The 15,138-nt window shown below is 55.7% G+C and overlaps 3 protein-coding genes across 8 annotated transcripts; 1 reads left to right on the forward strand and 2 right to left on the reverse strand.

Moving 5' to 3' along the window:
* Positions 1 to 500: 500 nt before the first annotated feature.
* On the reverse strand, positions 501 to 2,897 carry GEMIN7 (gem nuclear organelle associated protein 7). Of its 6 annotated transcripts, none has more exons than XM_032677286.1 (3): positions 2,846 to 2,897; positions 1,467 to 1,906; positions 501 to 685 (listed from the first exon to the last, which is right to left on the reverse strand). In XM_032677286.1, exon 2 carries the CDS (start codon positions 1,893 to 1,895, stop codon positions 1,503 to 1,505), a length of 393 nt encoding a protein of 130 aa, XP_032533177.1. In that variant the 5' UTR covers positions 1,896 to 1,906; positions 2,846 to 2,897; the 3' UTR covers positions 501 to 685; positions 1,467 to 1,502. The 6 variants fall into 6 exon arrangements, 4 of the variants coding, with proteins under 4 accessions (XP_032533177.1, XP_032533176.1, XP_032533175.1 ...); XR_004354920.1 differs by having other exon boundaries at positions 626 to 685; positions 944 to 1,906; XR_004354919.1 differs by lacking the exon at positions 501 to 685 and adding an exon at positions 764 to 841 and having other exon boundaries at positions 935 to 1,906.
* On the reverse strand, positions 2,848 to 3,633 carry LOC116781624 (basic salivary proline-rich protein 3-like). The gene is made up of 2 exons (XM_032677282.1): positions 3,629 to 3,633; positions 2,848 to 3,574 (listed from the first exon to the last, which is right to left on the reverse strand). The coding sequence occupies exons 1-2, from the start codon at positions 3,631 to 3,633 to the stop codon at positions 2,848 to 2,850; spliced, it is 732 nt and encodes a 243-aa protein (XP_032533173.1).
* Positions 3,634 to 4,586: 953 nt separating this feature from the next.
* On the forward strand, positions 4,587 to 14,679 carry PPP1R37 (protein phosphatase 1 regulatory subunit 37). The gene is made up of 5 exons (XM_032677287.1): positions 4,587 to 4,837; positions 8,780 to 8,877; positions 9,651 to 9,696; positions 10,974 to 11,074; positions 14,467 to 14,679. The coding sequence occupies exons 1-5, from the start codon at positions 4,672 to 4,674 to the stop codon at positions 14,662 to 14,664; spliced, it is 609 nt and encodes a 202-aa protein (XP_032533178.1). The 5' UTR covers positions 4,587 to 4,671; the 3' UTR covers positions 14,665 to 14,679.
* Positions 14,680 to 15,138: the final 459 nt, after the last annotated feature.

A 15,138-nucleotide genomic window follows, 5' to 3' on the forward strand; every position in this document is an offset into this window, starting at 1 on the left:
CTGGAATCACAAATCCTTTGGGAAAAGGGGATGGGAAAGGGGGGAATCGTCACCTGGGATCTCTGGAATCACAAATCCTTCGGGAAAAGGGGATGGGAAAGGGGGGAATCTGTTACCTGGGATCTCTGGAATCACAAATCCTTTGGGAAAAGGGGATGGGAAAGGGGGGAATCTGTTACCTGGGATCTCTGGAATCACAAATCCTTTGGGAAAAGGGGATGGGAAAGGGGGGAATCGTCACCTGGGATCTCTGGAATCACAAATCCTTTGGGAAAAGGGGATGGGAAAGGGGGGAATGTGTTACCTGGGACCTCTGGAATCACAAATCCTTCGGGAAAAGGGGATGGGAAAGGGGGGAATCTGTTACCTGGGACCTCTGGAATCACAAATCCTTCGGGAAAAGGGGATGGGAAAGGGGGGAATCGTCACCTGGGACCTCTGGAATCACAAATCCTTCGGGAAAAGGGGATGGGAAAGGGGGGAATGTGTTACCTGGGATCTCTGGAATCACAAATCCTTTGGGAAAAGGGGGATGGGAAAGGGGGGATTTATTCCCTGGGATGAGGAAGGAGAATCCCAGGATGTCCCAAATCCTCTGGAATCATGAATCCTTTGGGAAAAGGGGCTGGGAAAAGGCAGATTTATTCCCTGGGATGAGGAAGGAGAATTCCAGGACGTCCCAAATCTTCCTCTGGAATCACAAATCCTTTGGGAAAAGGGGACTGGGAAAAGGTGGGTTTATTCCCTGGGATGAGGAAGGAGAATTCCAGGACGTCGCTGCACCATCCCAAATCCTCCTCTGGAATCACAAATCCTTTGGGAAAAGGGGCTGGGAAAAACCCTCCCAAATCCTCCTCTGGAATCCCGATTTCCTCGGGAAGAGGTGGGTTCATTCCCTGGGGGGCTCCAGGATGAGGAAGGAGAATTCCAGGACATCCCAAACCCTCTGGAATCATGAATCCTTTGGGAAAAGGTGAGTTTATTCCCTGGGATGAGGAAGGAGAATTCCAGGACGGTGCCACCTCATCCCAAATCCTCTGGAATCACAAATCCCTCGGGAAGAGGTGGGTTTATTTCCTGGGGGGGCTCCGGGATGAGGAAGGAGAATCCCAGGACGTCCCAAATCCCCAATCCCTCGGGAAGAGGTGGGTTCATTCCTGGGGGGGCTCCGGGATAAGGAAGGAGAGTCCCAGGATGTCGCTGCCCCTTCCCAGGTCCTCTGGAATCCCAAATCCCTTGGGAAGAGGTGGGTTCATTCCCTGGGAGGTGCCGGGAGGAGGAAGGGGAATCCCAGGACGTCCTAAATCCCGAATCCCTCAGGAAGAGGTGGGTTCATTCCCGGGGGGTCTCTGGGACGAGGAAGGAGAATCCCAGGACGTCCCAAATCCCGAATCCCTCGGGAAGAGGTGGGTTCCTTCCCTGGGAGGTGCTGAGATGAGGAAGGAGAATCCCAGGACGTCCCAAACCCTCTGGAATCACGAATCCTTTGGGAAAAGGTGGGTTCATTCCCCGGGAGGTGCCGGGAGGAGGAAGGAGAATCCCAGGACGTCGCTGCCCCTCAGCAGCGCCGCCGCCTCCACGCCCAGGGGGGTCCGGAGCGAATCCACCTGGAGCGTCCGGAATTCCAGGTCGGCGGCTCCGAAGCGGGCGTCCACGCGGATCCCGGAGCGCAGGGAAAAGCGGGAAGGGAGGCCCCGGGCGGCTCCCAGGGCCAGCAGGAAACGCTCCCGGAGCTCGGCCCGGACCCGGGGGCACGGGGGGCACGGGGGGCACCCCCCCAGCAGCGCCCGAGCCCGGGGGGAATCCGGGGAAAAGCCCCGGGAGGAGCCGTCGGGGCCGCGCGGGAGCCGCAGGATCCCCACGGGAATCGCCGAGGGGAGAGGGAGAGGCTGCATTGGGGGGGGGGCTGGGGGCAGAAATTGGGGAGGGGGGGTTAGAGGGGGGGTGGTGGGCACTTATGGGGGGGGAAAAGGGGGGTGGGCACTTATAGGGGGGCACTTATGGGGGAGAAAATGGGGGCTGGGCACTTATGGGGGAGGGAAAGAGGGGTGGGCACTTATGGGGGGAAAAAGGGGGGTGGGCACTTATTGGGGAGGTGAAAGGGGGGTGGGCACTTATGGGGGGCACTTATAGAGGAGTGGGCACTTATGGGGGGGGTGGGCACTTATTGGGGGGCACTTATGGGGGAGAAAATGGGGGGTGGGCACTTATGGGGGAGGGAAAGAGGGGTGGGCACTTATGGGGGGAAAAAGGGGGCTGGGCACTTATGGGGTGGGCACTTATGGGGGAAAAAGAGGGGTGGGCACTTATGGGGGGGCACTTAAGGGGGGCACTTATGAGGTGGGCACTTATTGGGGGCACTTATGGGGAGAAAAAGGGGGGTGGGCACTTATGGGGGGCACTTATGGGGGCACTTATGGGGGAGAAATAGGGGGGTGGGCACTTATGGGGGGCACTTCTGGGGGGAAAAACGGGGGTGGGCACTTATAGGGGGGTGGGCAGTTATGGGGGAGGGAAAGGGGGGTGGGCACTTATGGGGGGAAAAAGAGGGGTGGGCACTTATGAGGTGAGCACTTATTGGGGGGCACTTATGGGGGGAAAAAGGGGGGTGGGCACTTATGGGGGGCACTTATGGGGAGAAATGGGGGGGGCACTTATGGGGGAGGGAAAGAGGGGTGGGCACTTATGGGGGGAAAAAGGGGGGTGGGCACTTATGGGGGGCACTTCTGGGGGGAAAATGGAGGGTGGGCAGTTATAGGGGGGTGGGCACTAATTGGGGGCACTTCTGGGGGGGAGAAAGGGGGGTGGGTACTTATGGGGGTGGGAAAAAGGAGGGGGTGGGCACCTTTAGGGTGAAGCTTCGTTGCGGGGCTCCCGGTCCCGCGGGGGGCTCCTGGTCCTGGGGGGGGGTCCCTGGGCGGGGGTCTCAGTCCCGGTCCCGGGTGGGATTCGCGCTCCAGGTCCCTCCTGGGGCTCCCGGGTGGGGGTCCCGGTCCCGGGTGGGGGTCCCGGTCCCGAGTGGGGTTCCCGGTCTCGGTCCCGGTCCTGGGTGGGGGTCCCGGTCCCGGGTGGGGGTCCCGGTCTCGGTCCCGGTCCCACGAGGGTCTCCCGTGTGAAGTTCCCGTTCACCGGCCCGTGCGGATCTCCCGGGCCCGGGTGGGGTTCCCGATCCCGATCCCTGTCCCGGGTGGGTCTCTCGGTCCCGATCCCGGTCCCGTGGGGGTTCCCGATCCCTGTCCCGGGTGGGTCTCTCGGTCCCGATCCCTTGTGGGGTTCCCGGTCCCAGGTGAGGTTCCCGTTCCCGATCCCTGTCCCGGGTGGGTCTCTCGGTCCCACGAGGGTCTCCCGTGTGCGGTTCCCGGTTCCGGGTCCCACGCGGATCTCCCGTTCCTGGTCCCGGTCCTGTGGGGGGGATCTCCCGGTCCCACGTGGGTCTCCCGATGCCGTGGGGGGGTTCCCGATCCCGTGTGACGTCCCTGGTCCCGGTCCCGTTCCCGTGCGGGGTCCCCGTTCCCGGTGCCCCGCGTGTCCCCCTCTCGCGCTCCGCAGATTCGCCTCAGCCACCACAGCCCCGCTGCGAGCGATCGAGCCCCCCAATATCCCCCCTTCTCCGAGCCCTCTCTCCTACCCCATTTCCCCCCCGTCTCCCCCTCCTCAAACCCCCTTTTCCCCCTCCCCAAACCCCCTTTTCCCCCTCCCCAAATTTCCCCCCTTTCCGTGACGAATCTGCCGCCGCCTTCCCCGCGCCCTCTCTCTCCCTCAGATTCGCCACGGGCGCCGCTCCCTCCCCGACCCCTCCCGTCACCTCCTTCCCTCCCTATTCCCTCTCCCCATCCCTCCTTCCTCATTCTCCCCGTCTCCCTCTCCCCAAACCCTCTTTTGCCCCTCCCCAAATTTCCCCCCTTTCTGTGACGAATCTGCCGCCTTCCCCACGCCCGCCCCTCTCCCCCAGATTCGCCACAGGCGCCTCTCCCTCCCCGACCCCCCTCTTGATCCCCTTCCCTCCCCATCCCACTCCTCCCTTTTCTCCCCTCATTCCCCCCGTCTCCCTCTCCCTAAATCCACTTTTCCCCCTCCCCAAATTTTCCCCCTCCGTGACGAATCTGCCGCCGCCTTCCCCGCGCCCGCCCCTCTCCCCCAGATTCGCCACAGGCGCCTCTCCCTCCCCGACCCCCCCGTTGATCCCCTTCCCTCCCCACCCCACTTCCCCCCTTTTCTTCCCCTCATCCCCCCCGTCTCCCTCTCCCCAAACCCCCTTTTCCCCCTCCCCAAATCCCCCTTTCCGTGACGAATCTGCCGCCGCCTCCCCCGCGCCCGCCCCCCTCCCGCAGATTCGCCGCGGCAGATTCGCCACGGGCGCCTCTCCCTTCTCTCCCCCTCCTTTTCCCTCCCTTCCCTCCCCATCCCCTTTCCCCCTTTCCCCCCTTTCCCTCTCATCCTTCCCTTTCCTTTCCCCCTTTTCCCATATTTTTATTCCGTTTTCTGCGGCCCGCGGCGGCCCGTGGCGAAAGTGCTGCGGCGGCGGCGGCGGCGGTGGCGCGGGGCCGTTGCGGCGGCGGCGGCGGCTCCGCTCGGTCCCCGCTCGGTCCCCGCTGGGTCCCCGCTCCGTCCCCGCTCCCTCGGCCCCCGGAGATGCCCCCGGGGCGGCGGTGAAGCCCCTCTGTCCCTCCGATGGAGGCCGAGCCCGCGGCTCCGGGGGACGCGGCCCCGCCGCCCGCTGAGGCCTCGCCCGCGGGGCCCGACGGGCGGCTCCGGCCCGGCCACAAACGGGTCACCTTCCCCTCGGACGAGGACATCGTGTCCGGGGCCGTGGAGCCCAAGGACCCCTGGAGACACGGTGAGGGGCGGCGGGAACCGCGGGGGGGGGGGGGGGGCGGCCTGAGGGAGGTTTGGGATCGGAGTGAGGGAGGTTTGGGATCGAGAGGGTGGGAATGTTTGGGAACGGGGTGGGGAAGGTTTGGGATCGGGGTGAGGGAGGTTTGGGATCGGGGTGAGAGAGGTTTGGGATCGGAGTGAGGGAGGTTTGGGATCGGGAGGGTGGGAATGTTTGGGATCGGAGTGAGCGAGGTTTGGGATCGGAGTGAGGGAGGTTTGGGATCGGAGTGAGGGGAATGTTTGGGATCGGGGTGAGGGAGGGTTGGGATCGGGGTGAGGGAGGTTTGGGATCGGGGTGAGGGAGGTTTGGGATCGGAGTGAGAGAGGGTTGGGATCGGGGTGAGGGGAATGTTTGGGATCGGGGTGAGGGAGGTTTGGGATCGGAGTGAGGGAGGTTTGGGATCGGGAGGGTTGGAATATTTGGGATCGGGGTGAGGGATGTTTGGGATCGGAGTGAGGGGGATGTTTGGGATCAGAGCAACGGATGTTTGGGATCAGAGCAAGGGATGTTTAGGATCGGGGTGAGGGAGGTATGGGATCGGAGTGAGGGAGGTTTGGGATTGGAGTGAGGGAAATGTTTGGGATCGGGGTGAGGGAGGTTTGGGATCGGGAGGGTGGGAATGTTTGGGATCGGGGTGAGGGGAATGTTTGGGATCGGGGTGAGGGGAATGTTTGGGATCGGGGTGAGGGAGGTTTGGGATCGGAGTGAGGGGAATGTTTGGGATCAGAGTGAGGGAGGTTTGGGATCAGAGCAAGGGATGTTTAGGATCGGGGTGTGGGAGGTTTGGGATCAGGAGGTTTGGAATGTTTGGGATCAGAGCAAGGGATGTTTGGGACCGGCCTGAGGGATGTTTGGGATCGGGGAGGGTTGGAATGTTTGGGACTGGAGTGAGGGGATTTTTGGGATCAGGGTGAGGGAAGTTTGGAATGTTTGGGACCGGCCTGAGGGATGTTTGGGATCGTGGTGAGGGATGTTTGGGATCGGGGGTTTGGGATGTTTGGGACTGGGGTGAGGGGAATGTTTGGGCTCCAAACCGACATTTTTGGGTCCCAAATCTCCCTTTTTGGGCCCCAAAGTTGCATTTTTGGGCACAAAACGTCCCTTTTTAGGCCCCAACCACCCCTTTGATCCCGGATTTCGTCCGTCCCATTCCCACCAAGCTCCTTCCCGTTGTTGTTTCTGATATTCCTGAGGGTTTTTTCCACGTTTTTCCCCCCCCTTGGAACGTCCCTGAGCGGCCCCTCCGGCTGGAATTTCATCCCGGGTGGAATTCCAGCCCGGAGGGATCATGAATTAATTATTCCTGCCTTTAATTAACCCTCCCCTGGGCTCCCCTTTCGGGATCAAATTCCAGGATTCCCGCCCTGCCATTCCCTCCCCTCCCTCTGGAGCGTTCCCAGAGCCTCATTTCCATGGATTCTCCCTTGTGGAACCTCCCCCAGCTTCTGGAAAAGTGGGAATCTTGGGTGACCTGGGAATGGTTTTGGGGCTGAAAACTGCCAGGATTCCTCTTTTCCTGCACCTGGAATTCCATGGATTTCATGGGTTGTCCCCCAGCTCCCGGAAAAATGGGAATCTTGGGGGACCTGGGAATGGTTTTAGGGCTGAAAAGTGCTGGGATTCTTCTTTTCTTGCTCCTGGAATTCCATGGATTCCATGGATTATCCCCCAGACAGGGAATTTCCTTGGATTGTCCCCTAGCTCCTGGAAAAGTGGGAATTTCAGTGACCTGGGAATGGATTTAGGGCTGAAAAGTGCCAGGATTCCTCTTTTCCTGCACCTGGAATTCCATGGATTGTCCCCCAGACAGGGAATTTCCTTGGATTCTTCTCCAGCTCCTGGAAAAGTGGGAATCTTGGGTGGCCTGGGAATGGTTTTAGGGCTGAAAAGTGCCGGGATTCCTCTTTTCCTGCACCTGGAATTCCATGGATTCCATGGATTGTCCCCTAGACATGGAATTTCCTTGGATTGTCCCCCAGCTCCTGGAAAAGTGGGAATTTCGGTGACCTGGGAATGGTTTTAGGGCTGAAAACTGCCAGGATTCCTCTTTTCCTGCTCCTGGAATTCCATGGATTCTCCTCCAGCTCCCGGAAAAGTGGGAATCTTGGATGATCTGGGAACGGTTTTAGGGCCAAAAAGTTGGATTTGGGCGTTTCCAGGAGGAGTTTTTTGGGATGTGGGATTGTCGGGAACGTGGGAAGAGCCAGGGGAGGGTTTGGCCGGTGGGGATGTCGAAATCCTTTGGGAATGGGAGCAAAGTTTGGGAATCTGGTTTCTCCAGCTCGGCTTCCGAGTGATTCAGGGAATTCCTGGAGCTCCTCCCGCGGGATGTTTGTCCCTCTGGGAATGGCGGCAGCTCCGGGAGCAGCCCGGAATTCTCGGGATTGGGGGAAAATCCGGAGCTTCTCCGGTGGAAAAACCATCCCCAAAAAAAACCCCCCCAGAACGGGCTGGAATTCCCGGGAAAAAGCAGCAGGAAAAGCGGCAGGAAAATCTGATTCCCATTCCTGCTGGGAATCTCCCATCCCTCCATTCCCAAAAAGCTTCTCTTATCCCAAAAAATCCCCTCTGGATTAGAGAAAATCCGGGAGTCTCCGATGGAAAAACCATCCCAAAACCTCCCCCCAAACGGGCTGGAATTCCCGGGAAAAAGCAGCAGGAAAAACTCATTCCCATTCCTGCTGGGAATCTCTCATCCCTCCATTCCCAAAAAGCTTCTCTTATCCTAAAAAAATCCCCTCTGGATTAGAGAAAACCTGGGAATCTCCGATGGAAAACCCCCCCCAAAATGGGCTGGAATTCCCGGGAAAAGCAGCAGGAAAAGCTCATTCCCATCCCAAGTTCATTCCCATTCCTGCCCTTCAGGGATTTCTCCTCCCTCCATTCCCAAAAAATTCTCTTATCCAGGAATCTCCGATGGAAAAACCACCCAAAACCTCCCCCAGAATGGGCTGGAATTCCTGGAAAAAGCAGCAGGAAAAGCTCATTCCCATCCCAAGTTCATTCCCATTCCTGCCGTTCAGGGGTTTCTCATCCCTCCATTCCCAAAAAATTCTGCTATCCCGAAAAAATCCGCTCTGGATTATAGAAAATCCAGGAATTTTTGATGGAAAAACCACCCAAAAGCTCCCCCAGAAGGGGCTGGAATTCCCAGGAAAAGCTCATTCCCATTCCCTCTGTTCCTTTCCCGCCGGGAATCTCTCATCCCTCCCTTCCCGGAAGCTTCTCTTCTCCTCAAAAAAAACCCAGGAAAGTGGGAAAAAAGCTGGAGCTGCTGGATGTGCTTTTCCAGCCCCCTTTTTCCCCCTTTTTCCATCAATTTTTTGGGAAAGAAACCTCTGGGAGCAAATCCCTGCTGGGCTTCCCTGCGTTGGAACATCCTGAAATCCTTGGAAATCCCTGGAAATCCCAGGGAATGACAAGTGGGGGGAGAACACACCAACATTCCCAGAATTCTGGCATTATCCTGATGTTTTTCCCGATGTTTTTCCAGCCCCTTTTCCCCCTTTTCCATCAATTTTTTGGGAAAGAAACCTCTGGGAACAAACCCCTGCTGGGCTTCCCTGCATTGGAACATCCTGAAATCCTGGGGAAAATCCTTGGAAATCCCAGGGAATGACAAGTGTGTGGGGGCACACACCAACATTCCCAGAATTCTGGTGTTATCCTGATGTTTTTCCCGGTGATTTTCCAACCCCTTTTCCCCCTTTTCCATCAATTTTTTGGGAAAGAAATCTGGGATCAAACCCCTGCTGGGCTTCTCCTTCACTCCCACTGTGTTTGAACATCCCTAAATCCTGGGGAAATCCTTGGAAATCCCTGGGAATGACAAGTGGGGGGGAAAGGGACCGTAATTCCCGGAATTCCGGCGTTATCCCGCCGTTTTTCCCGTTTTTTTTCCAGCCCAGAACGTGACCGTGGAGGAGATCCTGGCTGCCTACAGACAGGCCTGCCACAAGCTCAGCTGCCGCCAGATTCCCAAACTCCTCAGGCAAATCCAGGTAATTCCAGAGGCTCGGGAATGCCGGGACATTCCCAAGGAACCGCCTCGAGGAGCCAAAGCCCCGGAATTTCCCGGGAAAAGTCCCGTTTTACGGGAAAATCCTCCCGTTTCCTGGCAAAATCCTCCCGTTTTACAGGAAAATCCTCCCATTTCCCAGGAAAATCCTCCCATTTCCCAGGAAAATCCTTCCATTTCTTGGGAAAATATTCCCATTTTCTAGGAAAAGCCTCCCATTTCCTGGCAAAATTCTCTCATTTCCTGGGAAAATCCTCCCATTTTCCAGAAAAATCCTCCCATTTCCCAGGAAAATCCTTCCATTTCCGGGGAAAATATTCCCATTTTCCGGGAAAATCCTCCCATTTTCCAGGAAAATCCTGCCATTTTCCAGGAAATCCTCTCATTTTCCAGCAAAATCCTGCCGTTTTCCAGCAAAATCCTCCCGTTTCCTGGCAAACCCCTCCCATTTTCCAGGAAAACCCTCCCATTTCCCGGGAAAACCCTCCCATTTCCCGCCTCCCCCGGGAATCCCAGATTTGGGAACGTTGCATCCCGAGGCCCCTTCCCCTCCAAAGGAGCTCCGGGCTTTTCCCTGCGGAGAAATTCCCGGGAATTTCTCGGGAACGCCCTTCCCCAGCTCTTCCCTTGGGCCTGGGAGGATTTTTGGGATTTCCCCTTTTCCAGCAGATTTTTTGGGGGGGATTTTTGGGGATTCCTTTAATTCCCCTTTTCCCTCCCTTTCCTCCTCCTGAAATCCCACCTTTGCTTTTCCAGGAATTCAAGGATCTGGCTCCCAGGATCGACTGCTTGGATCTCAAAGGTCAGCTCCTTTCCCAATCCCTTTCCCATTCCTGGGTTTTTTTCCATCCCCAGGGAATTTTATTTCCCTCCTGAACTCCTGTTTTTCCCACTCTTTTCCCCACCCTGAATTCCTGGTTTTCCCCCTTTTTTTTACCCCCTGAACTCCAGTTTTTCCCTTTTTTCCCCACCCTGAATCCCTGTTTTTCCCACTTTTTTTCCCACTTTTTTCCCACCCTGAACTCTTGGTTTTCCCACTTTTTTTACCCCCTTAACTCCTGTTTTTCCCACTTTTTATTCCCACCCTTAACTCCACTTTTTCCCACTTCTCCCCCACTTTTTTCCCCACTCTGAACTCCTGTTTTTCCCACTTTTTTTTCCCACTTTTTCCCCCATTCTCTCTGGATTATTTGGATCTTTTTTCCTGCTTCTCCCCCTCCTCAATTCCCACTTTTTATTCCCACCCTGAACTCCTGTTTTTCCCACTTTTTTTCCTACTTTTCCCCCCCCCCCGAACTCCTGTTTTTCCCACTTTTTATTCCCCCCCTGAACTCCAGTTTTTCCCACTTTTCCCCCACTTTTTATTCCCACCCCGAACTCCTGGTTTTCCCACTTTTTTTCCCACCCTGAACTCCTGTTTTTCCCACCTGTTTTTCCCACTTTTTTTCCCACCCTCAACTCCTGTTTTTCCCACCTTTTTCCTCCCTCTCTCTGGATTATTTGGATCCTTTTTCCCCCCCTCAATTCCTGTTTTTCCCACTTTTTTTCCCTTTTTTTTCCCCTTTTTTTCCCATTCCCTCTGGATTATTTGGATCCTTTTTCCTGCTCCTCCCACTTTTGTTTTTCCCACTTTTTTTTCCCACCCTGAACTCCTGTTTTTCCCTCTTTATTCCCACCCTGAACTCCTGTTTTTCCCACTTTTTATTCCCACCCTGAACTCCTGTTTTTCCCACTTTTTATTCCCACCCTGAACTCCTGGTTTTCCCTCTTTATTCCCCCCCTGAACTCCCGTTTTTCTCCCTTTTTTTTCCCACCCTGAACTCCCGTTTTTCCCTCTTTATTCCCACCCTGAACTCCTGTTTTTCCCACTTTTTATTCCCACCCTGAACTCCTGGTTTTCCCATTATTTTTCCCACTTTTCCCCCCTCCCTCCGGATCATTTGGCCCCTTCCCCCCTCTCCTCCTCCCCCCTAAATTCCCATTTTTCCCCCTTTTTCCCCCCCACTCCTGTGTTATTCCCGGACTCCCTTTCCCTGGCTCCGGTGGCTCCTCATTCCCGTTTCCCGTGGTGTTTTCCAGGGGAAAAGCTGGATTACAGAGCCTGTGAGGCCCTCGAGGAGGTTTTCAAGCGGCTCCAGTTCAAACTGGTGGATCTGGAACAAACCAGTCTGGACGAGGACGTGAGTCACACAGGCCCAGTCCCAGTCCCAGTCCCAGTCCCAGTTCCAGTCCCAGTTCCCTTCCCAGTCCCAGTCCCAGTCCCAGTTCCCTTCCCAGTCCCATTCCCATTCCCAGTCCCAGTCCCAGTTCCCTTCCCAGTCCCATTCCCAGTCCCAGTCCCAGTCCCATTCCCATTCCCATTCCCAGTCCCAGTCCCAGTCCCATTCCCATTCCCTTCCCAGTCCCAGTCCCAGTCCCAGTCCCAGTTCCCTTCCCAGTCCCAGTCCCAGTCCCATTCCCATTCCCAGTCCCAGTTCCCTTCCCAGTTCCATTCCCATTCCCAGTCCCATTCCCAGTCCCAGTCCCAGTTCCCTTCCCAGTCCCATTCCCATTCCCATTCCCAGTCCCAGTCCCATTCCCGGTCCCATTCCCAGTTCCCTTCCCAGTCCCAGTCCCAGTTCCCTTCCCATTCCCATTCCCAGTTCCCTTCCCATTCCCATTCCCAGTCCCAGTCCCATTCCCAGTTCCCTTCCCATTCCCAGTTCCCTTCCCAGTCCCAGTTCCCTTCCCAGTCCCAGTTCCCTTCCCATTCCCAGGGCCTGGATCCTCCTCCTCCTCCAGTCCCTTTCCCTGAAATCCCTCCAGAATTCCCACTTTTCCTCCTGGATCCAGATCCTCCCTCTCCTCCAATCCCTTTCCCCAAATCCCTCCAACATTCCCAATTTTCCTCCCCCAGGATTCTCCTCCTCCTCCAGTCCCTTTCCCCCCAATCCCTCCAACATTCCCACTTTTCCAGGACCTGGATTCTCCTCCTCCTCCAGTCCCTCTTCCCCCCAATCCCTCCAACATTCCCATTTTTCCAGTACCTGGATTCTCCTCCTCCTCCAGTCCCTTTTCCCTCCCAGTCCCTCCAACATTCCCACTTTTCATCCTGGATCCAGACCCTCCTCCTTCTCCAGTCCCTTTTCCCTCCCAATCCCTCCGGAATTCCCACTTTTCCAGGACCTGGATTCTCCTCCTCCTCCAGTCCCTTTTCCCTCCCAATCCCTCCAACATTCCTCCTTTTCCAGGACCTGGATTCTCCTCCTCCAGTCCCTTTTCCCTCCCAATCCCTCCGGAATTCCCACTTTTCCTCACCCCGGGCCCGAATTCCTGCCATTCCCTGGAGTCCTGTTCTTCCCCTGCTCTCCCTCCAGCTTTTCCAGGTCCTCCAGGTCTCTCCACATATTTTTTTTCCGGGAGCCTCCAGGGATTCTGTGGCTCCCCAAACATCTCATTAACCAATTAACTCATTCCCTAATTCCCTAATTAAGGAGGAGGAGCCGGGAGTGTCCCCGGCACGAGTCCGGCTCTTCCCGCCCTTTCACTCCTCACCTCCCTCCAACCCCCACTTCCCACCTGCTTTTCCCACTTCTTTCCCAATCCTTTGGGATTAGTGGGAATTTTGAGGCCTCAATTCCTGCCTTTCCCACCTTTTTTTCCCCACTTTTTTCCCCAGTCTCCTTGGATTAGTGGGAATTTTGAGGCCTCAATTCCTGCCTTTCCCACCTTTTCTTCCCCAATCTCGTTGGATTATTGGGAATTTTCAGGCCTCAATTCCTGCTTTTCCCACCTTTTTTTCCCACCCTGAACTCCTGTTTTTCCCATTTTTTCCCACCTTTTTTTCCCCCCCTGAACTCCTGTTTTTCCCATTTTTTCCCACCTTTTTTTCCCCCCCTGAACTCCTGTTTTTCCCATTTTTTCCCACCTTTTTTTCCCACCCTGAATTCCTGTTTTTCCCATTTTTTCCCACCTTTTTTTCCCCCCCTGAACTCCTGTTTTTCCCATTTTTTCCCACCTTTTTTTCCCACCTTGAATTCCTGTTTTTCCCATTTTTTCCCACCTTTTTTTTCTCACCCTGAACTCCTGTTTTTCCCATTTTTTCCCACCTTTTTTCCCAGCCTGAACTCCTGTTTTTCCCATTTTTTCCCACCTTTTTTTCCCACCCTGAACTCCTGTTTTTCCCATTTTTCCCACCTTTTTTTCTCACCCTGAACTCCTGTTTTTCCCATTTTTTCCCACCTTTTTTTCCCAGCCTGAACTCCTGTTTTTCCCATTTTTTCCCACCTTTTTTTCCCCCCCTGAACTCCTGTTTTTCCCATTTTTTCCCACCTTTTTTTCTCACCCTGAACTCCTGTTTTTCCCACTTTTTTCCCACCCTGAACTCCTGTTTTTCCTGCTGTTTTTTCCCACCCTGAACTCCTGTTTTTCCCATTCTTTTTCCCCCCTTTTTTTCCCACTCTGGTTGGATTATTGGGATCTCTTCTCCTGCTTCCTCCCCTGCCTCAATTCCTGCCTTTCCCACCTTAATTTCATTGGATTATTGGGAATTTTGAGACCTCAATTCCTACTTTTCCCACCTTTTTTTCCCCAGTCTCGTTGGATTTTTGGGAATTTTCAGGCCTCAATTCCTGGTTTTCCCACCTTTTTTTCCCACCCTGAACTCCTGTTTTTCCCATGTTTTCCCCCCCTGAACTCCTGTTTTTCCCGTTTTTTCCCCTCCTTTTTTCCCCACTCTGGTTGGATTATTGGGATCTCTTTCCCTCCTTCCCCCCCCCCCCCAATTCCTGGTTTTCCCACCTTTTTTTTCCCACCTTTTTTTCCCACTCTGGTGGGATTATTGGGGGATTTTTGGCTGGATTCTCCCTGGTTTTCCCATCTTTTTTTCCCACTTTTTTTTTCCCACTCTGGTTGGATTATTGGGATCTCTTTCCCTGCTTTCCCCCCCGCCTCAATTCCCGTTTTCCCACCTTTTTTCCCACCTTTCTTTCCCCCCTTTTTTCCCCGGTCTGGTTGGATTACTGGGAATTTTGAGTCCTCACCCACCTCAATTCCTGGGTTTCCCACCTTTTTTCCCCCCCTTTTTTTCCCACTCTGGTTGGATTATTGGGATCTCTTCCCCTGCTTCCTCCCCTGCCTCAGTTCCTGGTTTTCCCACTTTTTTTCCCATATTTAACTCTTGGTTTTCCCACATTTTCCCCCACTCTGGTTGGATCATTGGGATCTCTTTCCCTTCTTCCCCCCCCACCTCAATTCCTGTTTTCCCACCTTTTTCCCCCTCTCCTGTTGGATTCCTGGGACTCAGCGACCCCTCCTGCTGCTCCCATCCCATTGCCACCCCCCCCATTCCCCAAAACACCGGGAATCCTCCCATATCCCATTTTTTTCCCATTTTTTTCCCATTATTTTCCCCCCTCTCTCCTTCCGGACCATCCCGGGGGGCTGCAAATCCCTGGAGGAAACCCCTCTGGATTCCCCGGGAGCTACAACCCCTGCAGGCTGAACCCCTCAATCCCCCGCCCCCTGCCATCCCTCTGGGATTCCAGGAGCGTTCCCAGCCCTCAGGAATTCCCGTTTTTCCCTGTTTTCCCAGGGAGCGTCGGCGCTCTTCGACATGATCGAGTACTACGAGTCGGCCACGCACCTCAACATCTCCCTCAACAAGCACATCGGCACCCGCGGCTGGCAGGCGGCTGCTCACATGATGAGGAAGGTTGGTGACCCCCTTCCCGCTGTTCCCGGTGTTCCCAGTGTTCCCAGTTCCCTCTGGAATCTCCCAGGAGCCGGATGAGCCTCTCCCAAGGCGCTGGGGTTGGGCTCGGCCCTCCGGAAACCCACCCGGCTCCCAAAGGAAAACCACCCCCTTCCCACCTCCCATGAGCTCCCAGAAGGTTTGGTGACCCCTTCCCAGTGTTCCCAGTGTTCCCAGTTCCCTCTGGAATCTCCCAGGAGCCGGATGAGCCTCTCCCAAGGCGCTGGAGTTGGGATCGTCCCTCTGGAAACCCACCCGGCTCCCAAAGGAAAATCTCACAAAATCTCTCACAAAACCGACCCCTTCCCACCTCCCATGAGCTCCCAGAAGGTTTGTGGCCCCTTCCCAGTGTTCCCAGTGTTCCCAGTGTTCCCAGTGTTCCCAGTGTTCCCAGTGTTCCCAGTTCCCTCTGGAATCCCCCGGGAGCTGGATGAGCCTTTCCAAAGTTGCTGGGTTTGGGCTCATCCCTCTGGAAACCCACCCGGCTCCCAAAGGAAAACCACCCCCTTCCCA

Source organism: Chiroxiphia lanceolata, unplaced genomic scaffold, assembly GCF_009829145.1.
Source record: "Chiroxiphia lanceolata isolate bChiLan1 unplaced genomic scaffold, bChiLan1.pri scaffold_118_arrow_ctg1, whole genome shotgun sequence".
Taxonomy (NCBI): Eukaryota; Metazoa; Chordata; class Aves; order Passeriformes; family Pipridae; genus Chiroxiphia; species Chiroxiphia lanceolata.